The sequence below is a fragment of the Neovison vison genome, chromosome 5 (assembly GCF_020171115.1).
Source record: "Neovison vison isolate M4711 chromosome 5, ASM_NN_V1, whole genome shotgun sequence".
Classification (NCBI taxonomy): domain Eukaryota; kingdom Metazoa; phylum Chordata; class Mammalia; order Carnivora; family Mustelidae; genus Neogale; species Neogale vison.
Window position 1 is genome coordinate 130,228,298 of NC_058095.1, and position 15,204 is coordinate 130,243,501.

General features: G+C 33.4%; 1 protein-coding gene across 1 annotated transcript in view; it reads right to left on the reverse strand.

Annotated features, from left to right (window-relative positions):
- The window catches only part of KLHL1 (kelch like family member 1), a 370,470-nt gene that overhangs the window by 203,630 nt on the left and 151,636 nt on the right, over positions 1-15,204 (reverse strand). Inside the window, exon 4 of the mRNA XM_044249858.1 lies at positions 1,420-1,616. Coding sequence (XP_044105793.1) covers positions 1,420-1,616 — 197 coding nt within the window. The remainder of the gene's footprint in view (positions 1-1,419; positions 1,617-15,204) is intronic.

The window sequence follows — 15,204 nt, forward strand, 5'->3', positions numbered from 1 at the left end:
GGAAAGAGAAAGTTTTATATTTTACAATTGGTTGTTTCAATAATAATCAAAGCATTAATGTTATTAACAAAAATAAGAAAAATGGGTAACATTTTATATAGGGTTTACTATATATCAGAAACTAAATTAAGTGTTTTTATAATGATTATTTTTAGGGTATAAAATATTGTATGAATTGTTATTACTCATTATTCTACTCTAGAAAGGAGATAATATGAAAAAAATCCCACAGCACAAAATTCACACATTTAAAGTATGCAATTCAAATGATTTTTGGTATCTCTATAAAGCTGTTAAAATATTTATATATAGAAAAAAATCAAAGAAACAAATATAAACAGGTTTAAATTATTTTTGGAGTATTTACTGAGTGCATTCACTCCATTTAAGCCTGTCATTAAAATGGTACAGAAAGTCAGTTATTAAAAAAAAAATTATAGATCATTTGGTTTATATATCTAAATATTTTCACTTACTGTAGAAGTTCCCAGGAATTCTAAAATCAAATATTTACTCTACCAATAAAATACTTTATAATATATACTGTAAGTATGATTTTTTCTTCCACAAATCATATAGGCAAAGCTATACCAAACATAATGTGCTATGATGAAAATGCATCAGTGAGCCCGGGCTGCTATAACAAAATACTACTGCCTGGGTAGCTTAAGGAACAGAAATTTCTTTTCCATATTCAGGAGATTGGGAAATCTATGATGAAGGGGTAGACTGATTGGGGTCCCTGGTGAAGGCTCTCTTGGTGGCTTGCAGATCGCCACCTTCTCACTGTGTCCTCACAAGGTGGAGAGAGATAAGAGGCAAACTCTCTGGTGTCTCTCTGTATAAGGGCACTAATCTCATCGTGAGGAACCCACCCTCAAGACCTCATCTAAACCTAATTGCAACCAAAAGCCCCCATCTCCACATACTAATACATTGTGGGTAAAACTTCAACACTGAATTTTGGTCGATAGAACTCATTCCATAGTAAAAAGTTTGTAAGATAAAAAAGGGAAAAGAGAGGTTTTTTTGTGGAACAGACTGGTAACTCTTTACTAGAAAGAAAAGGAAAAAAAAAATGGCAGCTGTGGAAGTAGATATAAAAAGAGAGATTTGTTGGGAGCAATAAGAAGGATTCATTTAAATAAATTCTAAAATCTAAAACAGTCTATAATTGCTTTATGGTTTTGCTTAAAATTTATAGGCAATGCAGATATAAAGTCCATACAAACAGGCTTTTTTTTTTTAACTTTGCTATTATAAAATACTACGTACCACATTGTGCCCCATAATAGAAATGTGCCAAGCTTGTAGAACTCATTTTAAACAGAAAGAAGTCATTCGATGCAATGGCAGTCATTGTTTTAACCTCTGATAATACAGCTCTGCCTCTATGATTAAAATATTAAATCTCCTTACCATTGTGTAGCTGTGGGCTACTTTCATTAACTCAATGCACCCTTGAGCATCTGCGAAGGCTCGGATCCCCAAACAGTTGGATGGGTGCAACAGCTTCATGAGGAAATGGCAGCACACTTCCACTACTTGAGGAAGCTGAAGAAGGCACGCTGCAGCAAGAAGGTTTTCAATGGTGTCTTCCTTTAATTCCAAGCAACCTAAACAGTAGGCGAAAAGAATTACGAAACTCTGTTTAAACCATGTACCAAAAAAAACCCAACAAAAAACAAAAAACAAACAAACAAACAAACAAAAAACAAAACAGCAGCAGCAACAACAACAACAACAAAAACAACAACCATGTACCACTGTATTATTTAAAACATTAGGTCAATCTGCTAGAAATGACCTGAACCTAGACCCATAACCAAGATAAATATAACTTACTAAAGGCCAACAACTGTTTTAAGCATCTTGCATTTCTTACTTCATGTAATGTTCAAAATCACCTAGTATGTATGAAATATCTATGTCCACTTCAGTAGGAACTATGATTGTATTTTTGTTGTGAATTAAGGAAAATAAGAGTAACAAGTAAGTTTCACAAAGCATGTTTACAAGCTTCGGAGAGCAAAGGTTCATGAAGTTTCTGACAATACATTCATGTGTATATAATACAAAACACCTATGTGTGGATAATGAATAAATGTATGAAGATACTTATATGTACATATATAATACATGTATTGTAGATTGCTAATATTGTATTTAACTCATTGTACTCGTGATTATAATTTTCTGTAATTTTTCTTTTTTTTTTCTTTCTTAATTCTCAGTTAACTTAAAAAAAAGAGTTCTTTTAGTGCTTCCTCTTTTATCTAACTACTGGAATAATTTATTAAGGAAAGGGCTATTTCTGTATGTTTGTAAAACATTCCTGTGAAGACTTCTGGGATTAACTATTTGGGGTTAGGTTTTATTTAGCAATTCAACACATCTTTAATAAGTTTATTCACCACTCAGACTTTCTATGTGTCACTCAGTATTGAGTATTTCTAATTCATATAGATGGCTTTTTTCATCTTAGTTTTTGTGGCACAGACAGCTACTCTTCATTAGAAATAGCTTTACTGGTTTTCCTGGACACAGGGTCAGGCCATACGTTAACATCATGATATAGGTCTGTGGACTATGAGTAGAGGGATGTGTGTTACTATCACACCAAGGCATCTGTGACATGAGTGTCCTTCATCGAAGCTCTCTTTCTCTTCTACCAGCAAAGTAAAGATGACATAAACCCCTGGTGGGTGGTCGATGCACAAAGAGCAAGGAACCTCGGTACCTGAGCTCTAAATCAAGAGCTACTACTTTCAAATAATGATACTCAATACTTAAGCTACTAATACTTAAATAATAAACTCCAATACTCAAATATATTTTTACTTTTATTGTTTTGTTGGTTTTATTGATTTTTGCAGTCCAATTTACTGTAAATTGTACAGTTTTAATTTTATTTTAGTGTATATATAAAACTATTGGAAATTTTTATACCATGGATTTTTTATTTTTGCTTTCTGTCATCCTTATTTTGTTAAATTAACCTATTTTTCAGTGGATTGTTTAATCATTTCAGAGAATCAACTTTTTTGAGTCTTATTAATACAAAATATAGAGTAATAGTAATGGACAGATTTTTAGAAAATTTATTTTTGTTAATTTTGCTCATAAATTATTGACTTTGCTAAATATGAAAATTCTGGAAAAGTATTGCCTATTTTTATGGAAATGGTTCTTTCTCCTTACCTTTGCTTCTTCATTTCTCTTAGAGACTATTATCAAGTGCTATGTATTGGATCAAATCATTCCCTCCTCCATATCTATAATTTCTTTATGCATTCTCTCTCCAGTATATTTTATATTTTGTTTAAAGTTGATATGTTAAATTTTAGAAATATTTTACTTTTACTTCCAGAAGTTCTCTCCATAAGAATTATTTGTGTTGAAATTTATAATATTTTCATATTTACCTTTAAACTCATAGATTTTTTTGCTTTATCTTATATACTTTTTAACCTTGACTTACTAAAATTTTAAATAAGTTTTAATAGTGAAAGTTCTACTAATGGGAATTATTCATTTTACAGAATTTTTAATTAATTCATAAACATCAATTATTATTCCTGAGTTTTAATAATGTCATTCTTTCTTTGATCATGGATTCATTTTATTTCTACTCTTCTGTCTTTATGTAACTTTACCACATTTAGTTTTGTTTTTTTTTTAAGATTTTCTTTGTTTATTTGAGAGAGAAAGAGAGAGAGTATATGAGCAGGGAGAGGTAGATTAACGGGGAACCCGACCTGGGGCTCAATCCCAGGATACTGGGATCATGACCTGAGTGCAAGGCAGATGGTTAACTGACTGAGCCACTGAAGTGCCCCCACCACATTGTTTTATTATTACCCCCAAATAAGTATCTGTGTTCTCCACTTAATAGCAAAATTTTGAGAACTTTGGATATCTTTCTGAGATAATAGTGTTTTATTTTCCTACACTACAGTCTCTAATATTCAATAATGGTCATCAGTCTCTATATAAAAAGGATATTTTAATTCATTGGTGTATTTGGAAGACAGGCTACACAAATTTGAAAATCAAATGTAAAAGTATAGGAAAAATAATTAATCAACTTCCATTATTAATATGCTATCACCTAATTGAAATTTAAGAGTGTATCCTTGCTAGTTGGAAGGTATTGTATAACTTTAAAATGTTACTACAATTTTTTTTGATGTCTACCTTTTTCATCAGTAGTATTTCTATAGCATGTTAGAAAAGTTGTCTACTTTCAAAAATTCATCTTTCAAGGACAGAATATTTATGAAGAAAGAACTTTATAAATAGAATGCCTTTATTTTTTTTCCATGCCAAAGTTTTTATTCTGGATTTTTTTAACCTATAGTAATTTGAAAGAACAGTTCCATAAATACCCATTTACTCTTTTACCTAATTTCACCAAGTATTATCATTTTGCCATATTTTTCTGCACATGTGTGCTTACACTATAGCTGCTGAATTATTCTATTATTCCAACCATTATATTTCACCACTAATTCTTCAGCATGTGCCTCTAAGAACAAAAGTGTTCTCCTACATAGCTACTATGTAATTTTTACACTTAACAAAACTAATATAATAGTATTTGCTATGATGTAAAATCTCCCCAAATGTCCAAATAATGTGCTTTATAGGTTTTATTTTTTTAATTTTTTTTAATTAATTTATTTATTTGACAGACAGAGAGCACTAGTAGGCAGAGAGGCAGGCAGAGAGAGAGAGGGGGAAGCAGGGTCCCCGCCGAAGCAGAGAGCCCGATGCAGGACTCGATCCCAGGACCCTGGGATCACCACCTGAGCCGAACGCAGCGGATTAACCCACTGAGCCACCCAGGCGCCCTATAGGTTTTATTTTTAAATTCAGGATCTAATCAAGATTCACATTATATTTGTTTCTTATGTCCCTTTGGTCTCCTTTAATTTATAACCGTTTTCCAGCCATTTTGTCATTCATGACATTTATATTAGTGAAGAATCCAGATTAGTTATTTTGTAGAATTCCCCAGGTTGGATTAGTCATACTAATCCATTTAGCTGGGACCTTTTTTTGGCAGGGACACCATATAGGTGATATGGTACCCTTTTCAGTGGCTTATACAGGGAAGTTCATGATGTGAGTAGATATCATGGTTAATGGTGTTGAGTTTGGTACCCTATTTAAGGCAATGTCTACTAGACTTCTTCATTTTAAAGATTTTTTTTTTCCTTTATAATTAGTAATCTGTTGGGTGGGGGATAACTTTGCTTTCAAACATGACATTTCACCTAAAACTTAACATGTTTAATAGTTAAAGTGTGTTATATTTTATTTATAAGTGTCACTGATAGAATAAGACAGCAAAGGAAACTAAAGCATGCTTCCAAGTGTAGGTAGGGATTTAATGAAGAAAAAAGCAGGTAAAGTGGAAACAATAAATTAAACGGAACAGTGTAGTAGAACAAAATTAAATACTTTTTTATTATATACTAATTTCCACTTAATTTAGCTACCTAAAGTTTAGTTTTAATATAAAAGTGGGACATTATCAATAATAAAAGTTAAAATAGTTACTTTTGAGCTTACAAGATTTTGATAAATGCACAAAGATCCTATTATTCGGTTATTATCAACTAGTAGAACATTGAGTAACATAGGTCAACTCAGCAGAGGAGACATTTGCCAGTGCAATTCTTGGAAGTGTTTATATTTCACATTATCATTCAATAATAATGTCAAATAAAATATTCATCTGAAGTTGAAAGATTCACACAAGCTTGGATGATTTTAAGATAAATTATGTCAGTGCAGTTATTGATCTATATTTTAAGGTTTATGAATATTATAGTAGGCACCAGAATGAAGTATTCTACAGGTTACAGAAACCTGTATTTTATAGATTTTAAATGATTTATGAAATGTGTACCTAAACTTATAAGAATAAAAATATGAAATATAAAGGAGATAACATGAACACGTTAAAATTGTTATTTATAATTGATCATATGCATAAAAACTTTTGATAATATTTATATCTTTAAAAATATTGTCATGATTTCAAACCCTCAGAGGAATTTTACCTAAAACTTCCAGTAAGACTGCCAAGAAGATGGTTACATGCTTCCTAGCATGGGTCTTGTGAAAATCAGATAAAAGAGATAAATACAGATGGTATAGCTTTTATAGATTTCATTTTATTTTGATTTCAGGACATTGGGAGAATAACTTCCTTTAATTTTAACTAATTGTTTTCTGTTTTTTAAAGATGTATGTATGTATGTATGTATGTATGTATTTGAAAGAGAGAGCATGAGCAGGGGGGAGGGGCAGAGGAAGACAGGAGAAACAAGCTCCCTGCTCAGCGGGGAGCCTGATACCGGATGCGGGACTGGATCCCAGGACTCTGGAACCATGATCTGCGCTTAAAGCAAATGCTTAAGTGACTGAGCCACCCAGGTACCCCAATTAACTAATTGTTTTTGATAGCAATTATGCAGGAAAAAAAATTAACACAGTAGCCCTGACCTTCTATTTTTGAAAAGGCCTGCTTGTAAGATTTGCCCTTGACTGGTGTCTAAAAACTTAGATTTCAAAGAGGCTCCCACCATTAACTAATACAAATGGTTCATTCTACCTAAAGTGTTTGTGTAAACAATATGGCCTATGCTAAACACCTGCTTTCCTTCTGGGATTCTTGAATTTTGGCACATGCTAAGCAGACACCGCCTATGTGATCAGACCTCCATAAAAACCCAGGACACTGAGTCTCTAATGAATCTCCCTGGTTGGCAACAATTCGCATGCTTTGTCACATCTCATTGAAGAGGACATGAAGTGTGCCCAGTGTGATTGCACTTGGAATGGAGCTTTTGGAGGTTTATGCCTTGTTTCTCTGGGGCTTCACCCATTTCCCTTCCCTGACTCTGCGCTGAATCCTTTTGCCATAATAAATCATAACCGTTGTTTTGACTGTGTGCTGAGTCCTGTGAGCCATCCTACTAAATCACTGAACTTGGGGAGATAGTCTTGGGATATCCCACCACAGCATTCTAATTAGAATTGCTGGAGTAGTAGGTGAAGTTGGAGATACACTGTGCCTATGGGCTGGAAAATGTAACATTGTTAACATTTCCGTTCACCCCAAATTAACCTATAGATTTATTATAATCATATTCAAAATCCCAGCAGACATTTTGTAGAAATTACAGAAATGATTCTAAAATTCATATGCAAATGCCATGGCCTAGAATAACCAAAACAATTTTGAAAAAGAACAAAGTAACAATGCTACCAGATTTTAAGACTTATTACAAAGCTATAATAATTAAAACTGGGACTTGTCTGAATATATGCAGATCAATGGAAAAAATAAACTCCAGAATTAGAACCTCCCATATGTTAATAACTAGTTTTTGCAAAGGCACTAGACAATTTAATCGAGAAAGGATAGTCTTTGGAAAAATGGTGCTGGTACAATCAGATACCCACAGGCAGAAACTTGTATTTTAATCCATACCCAACACATTTTATGAAGTTTACTCAGAAATGGTAATTCAGTGAAGAAACTTAAACCTCTTTAAATACTGGTAGTGGAGCAATTGGCTTTCTGACTGCAAACTGTTTAATTTGAACCCTGCCTCACACCTTATACAAAAATTAATTCAAAGGGAATAGTAAACTTTAATGCAAAATGTAAAACTATAAAATATCTGGAGGTAATCAGTGTGACCTTGGGTTTTACAATGAGTTTCTAGATATCTACTCATCTCATTATTGTAATCTATGTTTATATAGGAGATTGATTTTATTTGAAAGTGTGATGACTAATACATTAACAATAGCAGATTATCTAGTTCTAATTAATTCAGCAAGTGAAAAACTATTCATTTTCTTAAAAAACTAAAATTAGTTCTTTAAAAAATTATTCATTTTTATAATTACAGATGTACACTATGTATAATCACACTGCACAATAGTATCCATCCACAGAGCATCCCATAAAGCATAGTATATTCATAAATCAAATAGAATACAACATCAATCATCTAGTGATCAATGCATATCAATATGGATTAATCCAACAACAATGAACTTTAGGGAAAAAAGAGACTTGTACAAATATACATGGAGTAATTTTCATATATATATGAAAATTATATATATTTCATATATATATGAAAATTACCCCATAACACACACACGCACACACACACACACACATAGTGACAGAGAAATTTTGTCTAGGTAGAAATATGTATGGTAATAATAAATCCCAAAATCAGTGTAGTGATCATATCTCTCCATAAGGGAGAAATGCATCCATCATGACAGAGTTTTGATTTTATTCATATTTTATTTCTTGAGTAAGAAGAAAGATGCCCAGCTTCCCATTAAAATATTCCCAGTAACTTTTATCAGTTTGAAATGTTGTATAGTAAATATGGCAAATCATATGTCCCTTCACATTTAGCATTACACATGACTACTATTTGGACAGGTAAGCATGATCAAAGATTAATATCCTTGTCGGTCAGAACCTGAGTCAAGTTCTGGAAAGCAGATTTAGATGCCCTTCCAGAGGAATATATTTGTGTTCAAATTGAGGGCAGTGGGTATACAAGAGGACTTTCATGTAAGATAGAGCAGGCAGGATAAAAGGCTGTACAGCCATAAATCATGCCTTTCTTTACACATTTGTCCTTCAGAAATTCTCTTATCTACTACGGCATGGGAAATACCATGGAGAAAGGAAAAGTGGAAAACATGAGGAAAACAGGGTCATGAGAGGCATGCCCCTTGTTGTATGTGAGCTCTATTTGAGACCATCATGTCATTAAGCCAGGGCAAGCCTGTTTCATCAACCTGACTCCTTGTTGGTAGATAGTTATATTGCTGACAGACAACTGAGCACCAATACATGATTGAGCTTTTTTTCTAAAATAGCAGAAAAAATTCTCAGCCAAGTCCAGCCCACTGATAAGCCACAAACTTATAAACAAAAAAATCGTTGTTGTTTTAGGACATTAGCCTTGGGTCAAAAATTTTGGGGACAAGCAACTGTTATCCACAGAAGCTAACTTATAGAATACAAAACAATAAATGTGATGGGCTAATGGGAGAAAAAAGATGACTCAGGATGGATCATAGTTCTAAATGTAAAAATATAAAAACTAAAACTATTAATCTTCTATAGGAAAATAGAAAAAATTTTGTGACCTGAAGTTAAAGATTTCCTAAAGAAGACATCAAAAACATAATCCGTAAGAAAAAAATTGTTAAATTAGACTTCATAAAAATCACTGAAAAGGACAATATTAAAGGGACAAAAAGATAAACCACAGACCACGAAAAAAAAAATGTTTGCAAAATCTTGTCTGGTAAAGTACTTGCATTTAGAATACATAAAGAAGTCTCAAACTCAGTATCAAGAAAAAAAAATTTAATGGGCAAATGATCTAAACAGATGGTCCATAAAAGAAGATACATGGATGAAAAATGCTCAACATTATTAATGTTCAGGTGGATGGAAACTAAAAGCACAATGAAACACCACTACACCTGCATTAGCACTGCTGGTGGAAATGTGAAATTGTATATCCATTTTGGGAAACAGTTTTGCAATTTCACCTCTCAAATGACACAGCCATTTCATTCCTAAGTATTAACTCAAGAAAAATAAAATAATATGTTGATATAAAGCCTTGTATATGAATGTTTATAGTAAATTTATTTTGTAATAGTCAAACACTGGAAACAACCCAAATGTTCATTGACAAGTGAATAGATGAACAAACTCTAGTACAGTAATTCCCTTTATCTGTGGGGGATATTTTCCAAGACCTCCAGGGGATGCCTGAAACCATGGATAGTACTTAACCCTCTACACACTGTTTTTCCTATACATACATAACTATGATAAAGTTCAATGTATAAACTAGGTACAGTAAGAGATTAACAAAATAACCAATAACACAATAGAACAGTTATAACCATATACTGTAATAAAGATGGTGTGAATGTGGTCTTGTTGGGTCCATTATCAAAGGAACGAGACTGAGACGAAGGTTACGCAAAGCCTTATTTTATGGCAAGCATTAGAAGTTAGACTGACCGGCCAGGGAAATGAGGCTGAAACAAAGTGAAAATTATGTAAAGCTTTATTCTATGCCAAGCATTAGAAGTCAGACTGACCAACCAGGGCCACCTCCAAAGAGAGTGACGACCCTTGGTCTTACAGGCTAGTTTTTATAGGGCACAATCGCAGACATCTGCATATGTGGCTTTGGCTGATTGGATGTCTCCTACCTGTGTGTTTTAGTAATGGTTACCTGGAACCGATACTAGTAACTGTTGAGGCGTTTATTAAACAACAAAATGTCTACCTAGGCAACATGGAGTCACTATGGCTAAGTAGGCCCAGCTAGGCCCTAGGGGGTTAACATGTTTTAACATGGAATCGACCCCAACAGTCTCTCTCTTAAAATAACTTATTGTGCTGTACACAGCGTTCTTTTACTGATGATGTAAGATAATAAATGCCTGTGTGATGAGATGAAGTGAGGCGAATGAGGCAGGTATTGTGACCTAACATGACCTTATTGCTGGCCTTCTGACATCATGTAAGAAGGGGGATCATCTGGCTTGGATAGCTGAAACTGTTGAAAACAAAACTGTAAATAACGAGGGCTATAATGAAATACTACCTATACAAAGGAAAGAACTGTTGATATATGCAACATTATGGTTACGTATGCTGAGTGCAAAATACTTATGCTGAGTGAAACAAACCAAACAAACAACAAAAAAAAAAACAACTAAATAAATAAATAAACCTTATGACGCAGCTTAATTAAAATTCTTAAACATTTACACTATTATGGCATAAATCAGATCATCAGTACCTGAGTATGGAGTAAAAGCAAGGAGGATAAACGAGATGGATCAGAAAGTGGGTGATGAATATATTCATTACTCTGATTATGGCAAGGATTTTATGAGTGTATACATATGTCAAAAAATCAAAGTGTATACCTTATATATATGCAGTTTATTGTATATCAATTATTCATCAATAAAGCTTTTAAAAAGAATATTTAAATGTCAGCAAAGATGAGTTGGGTGGACTAGTACCTTTATTTTCTGAAGGCTTTAATTAAAACTTTATTAGAAAATCACAAAGATAGTACATTATAATTTAAAGAAATTGTGTGCTTTTTATTTTTACAATTAACAATATATAGAACATATTATAGTTATGGCAAGTTCATATATGCTATGAAATTTCATATATGCCCTATATTTCAGATGCTACCGCTTAAAATGCCTGACAACATATTGTCAAAATAATCTTATAAATGTAAACCTAACATATAAAATGGTTTGTGGGTATGTGTGCATGCTAGTACATTTATCTTTCCAGATCAACACTTGAAAAGTGATTCAGAGATGTTAGATCTGGGTAATAAGCCAGAGGATATGTAAGTTATTTGTCTGTAAAAACAAAGGGTCCAAGTTCAAATACTGAATCTAGCATTATATATCATAATAACTTAGATCATATTTTAGCAGGCACTTCCTCCTGGAAAAGGAGAAAATCTTTGAATTTTCACAGGTTATCTATAGACTAATTTTTTTCAAGTTACTTATGGTAACTCTGGATGCAAATCTGGAAGATACAAGCATTGTGTGTTTCAGAGTTAAAATACTCTATTTTTTTCAACTTGGAATATATTTAATGAAAAGACCCTTTGTAAAAAGTCAGAAGGCATATTAGTGATTGTTGAGCTTGAGTTCATACAAACTGAGCTATGTCATGCATGATATTTATATATATATATAAGATATATATAATAGTATATAACATATATCATATATATATATATATAAAATTTTTTCTATGTATATAAAACCTGGCTATTTCTCTGACAGTCTTTTATGGTAAAAAGGCAAAAATCTACCAAACATTTGATTTAAAATTGAACCTAAAAAGAAAACATGAATACTCTTTTTTTTTTTTAAGATTTTTTATTTATTTATTTGACAGACAGAAATCACAAGTAGGCAGAGAAGCAGGCAGAGAGAGAGAGAGGAGGAAGCAGGCTCCCTGCTGAGCAGAGAGCCCGATGCGGGGCTTTATCCCAGGACCCTGGAATCATGACCTGAGCCGAAGGCAGAGGCTTTAACCCACTGAGCCACCCACGTGCCCGAAAACATGAATACTCTTAAAGAAAAAAATATTTCTACACATTCATTCAAAGTTAACTTTTAAGGCATAATATTCACAAATGTTAGATGTATGAACAGGGTAAGTCTACATATTTTTACTTTGGATTCCATAGAAAATTAGCTTAAACATATGAGATACCTACATGAAACTTCAGATAGCTAAGGAGCCTGTGACTAGAATAACTGAAAGCCCTGAGAAAATTTTCTTAAATAATAAGAAAATAGCTATACCCTCTTTTGACAAGTGCAGAAGATAGTTGTCTCCAGAAAAAAAAAAAAAAATTGAAAGACTTAACACATCATCAGAAAGCAACCATCTTCTCAAATGCCTTATTGTTTCCCTCATAGCTGCCATAGTTTCAAGCTTCGCATTCAGACAGGAAAACATCACTGAAAGAGAAACTATTCCTTCCTCCATGTCTCTCTTGAATCAATGAAGAAATCTTTACTAAAGTTTCCCAGAAATATTTCTTCTATGTTGTTTTGACAAAAACTGCATCACATGACCATGCCTCACTCAATAACTACCAACGGGCTAAAACCCCAATAATTGATTTGACCCTATATGAATTAGATTGATAGAATTAGATAGAATTAGACTCAACTTTGGGAATCGAAAGGGAATGCTTTTTGAATATGGTATTTCCAAGTACATGCTACATGTATGTACAGTCCCACTGTAAGTAAATGCTAATGCTACTGAGTATTCCAAATATGTATCAGTAGACTTAACGTGATTCTCTAGAAGAGAATATGCTTAAATTTACACTGTATTGAAATGAAAATTTGTAAAATAGGATGGGGAGGAAAAAGTGAAGATAATAGAAGAATGTGAATTTATGTTGGAATTTTAATGGAAAAGTGGTATCCTATTACTAACTGTGCTGTATAACCATATTTTACTATAAAATCAGTTACATTAAAAAATGCATTTTAGGGGCGCCTGGGTGGCTCAGTGGGTTAAAGCCTCTGCCTTCGGCTCAGGTCTATGATTCCAGGGTCCTGGGATGGAGCCCCGTATGGGGCTCTCTGCTCGGTGGGGAGCCTGCTTCCTCCTCCCTCTCTGCCTGCCTCTCTGCCTACTTGTGATCGCTCTCTGTCAAATAAATAAATAAATAAATAAATCTTTTAAAAAATGCATTTTACTAGATAATTATAAAAATTGCCTATAAAATCCATAAAGTAAATCAAATTATCTATCTATATATCTATCCATCTATCATCTATTTATCTCTACCTTCAATGGAAAGAAAGAGAAATAATATCATTACCCTACTAGAATTGAAATAATATTAAAAATTAATATTTAAGTACATAGAATTTTAAAAAATAAACTTCTTTAAAAATATTTTAGATTTGTAGAAAACTTGAATAGATAGTACTGAGGCTTCTTATATATATGTGTGTATATATATATATATAACCTATTTCCCTAGTTATTAACATTTTACATTAGTATGATACAAATGTTAAATGAATGAACATATTATTATTAATTAAATCCATACTTTATTCTCATTTACTTATTTATTTATTTTTTTAATCTATTCTCCTTTTTCTGTTTCAGGATCCCATGCAGGATACTATATTTCATTTAGTCTTTGTCTTCTTGGGGTCCTCTTCATTGTGATAATTTCTCAGACTTTTCTTGTATTTGATGACTGACAGTTCTGAGGAGTTATGATTAAGTATTTTGTTCTTGTTTTTGTTTTTTTTTAAGATTTTATTTATTTAACAGGCAGAAATCACAAGTAGGCAGAGAGGCAGGCAGAGAGAGAGGGGGAAACAGGCTCCCTGCTGAGGAGAGAGCCAGATTCGGGCTCCATCCCAGGACCCTGAGATCATGACCTGAACCGAAGGCAGAGGCTTAACCACTGAGCCACCCAGGCGCCCCTGGTTAAGTATTCTGTAGGATATCCCTCAATTGAGATTCATCTAATTATGATTACCCTGGAATATGGGTTTTGGTCTCATCACATCATATCAAGAGTACATACTCATGTGGGAAACAAAAGCAGAAGAAAAATTATTAAATTTCCTTACTACCTACAGCCCATTGACAAGTCCTTGAAATAGGCAGAGTGACATTTCTCTAGGGACTCAGATGACTTGATGTTGACAGATTGCTTAGGGCAAAAGGCAATCCTAGCCAGACCTCTCATCCCCACCCTAGGATCCTATAGTCTACTTTAACATATGCAGTTTTTTTGGGAAACTTCAGTAATCTCTACTCCCAAGATACATGTTGACAATCATCCCGAACCATATGGCCCACCGATATACATCTGAAGGGTCTGGTGACTAAGGTTTTATTAGACGGTAATAAATGATCCTTTCCCAACAATAGTTAGCCCCCTCAAGGTCCTGAAAACCTTGCTTCTGAAATTGCTTTGAGACTTATGCTATCCCTAACCCCATCCCAACTTGAAAGTATGTAATGGGCCACTCCTCATGACCCCAGGCAGCTCTTTCTGCCCACAGGTCCTGTCCCTGAGCTTTAATAAAATCACCTTTTTGCACCTAAGATGTCTCAAGAATTATTTCTTGGTCATCGGCTTCCAAAACTAACATCTTTCCTGCATCACATACACTCAACATGCTTATCATTGTTGATGTTAACTTTGATCTCTAGAGGCGGCTTTTAGGCAACCAACTTGAAAAATGAAAATTGAGTTAGTTAAAGGGTCCACAGTGACCTCAGGTTGAATACAAGCAGGCCTATTAGGTAACCACCTCAAAACATCTATAAGCCCTACATGAACAATGAGTAACTTATACCCAGACACAGATACCAAAAAGGAAATTTCCATATGTTCCCATACCTCTCCACCTTTCCTTTTTAACTACAATCCCAACCACTGCCTCCAGGCAGAAAGTTGCTTCTTTGCAATTCTGCCTGCTGCTCCCTTACAGTATATTCAGTAAACTTCTTCTTTAAAAAAAATAAATTATTATTATTATTATTATTATTATTTAGTAAATGTCTAT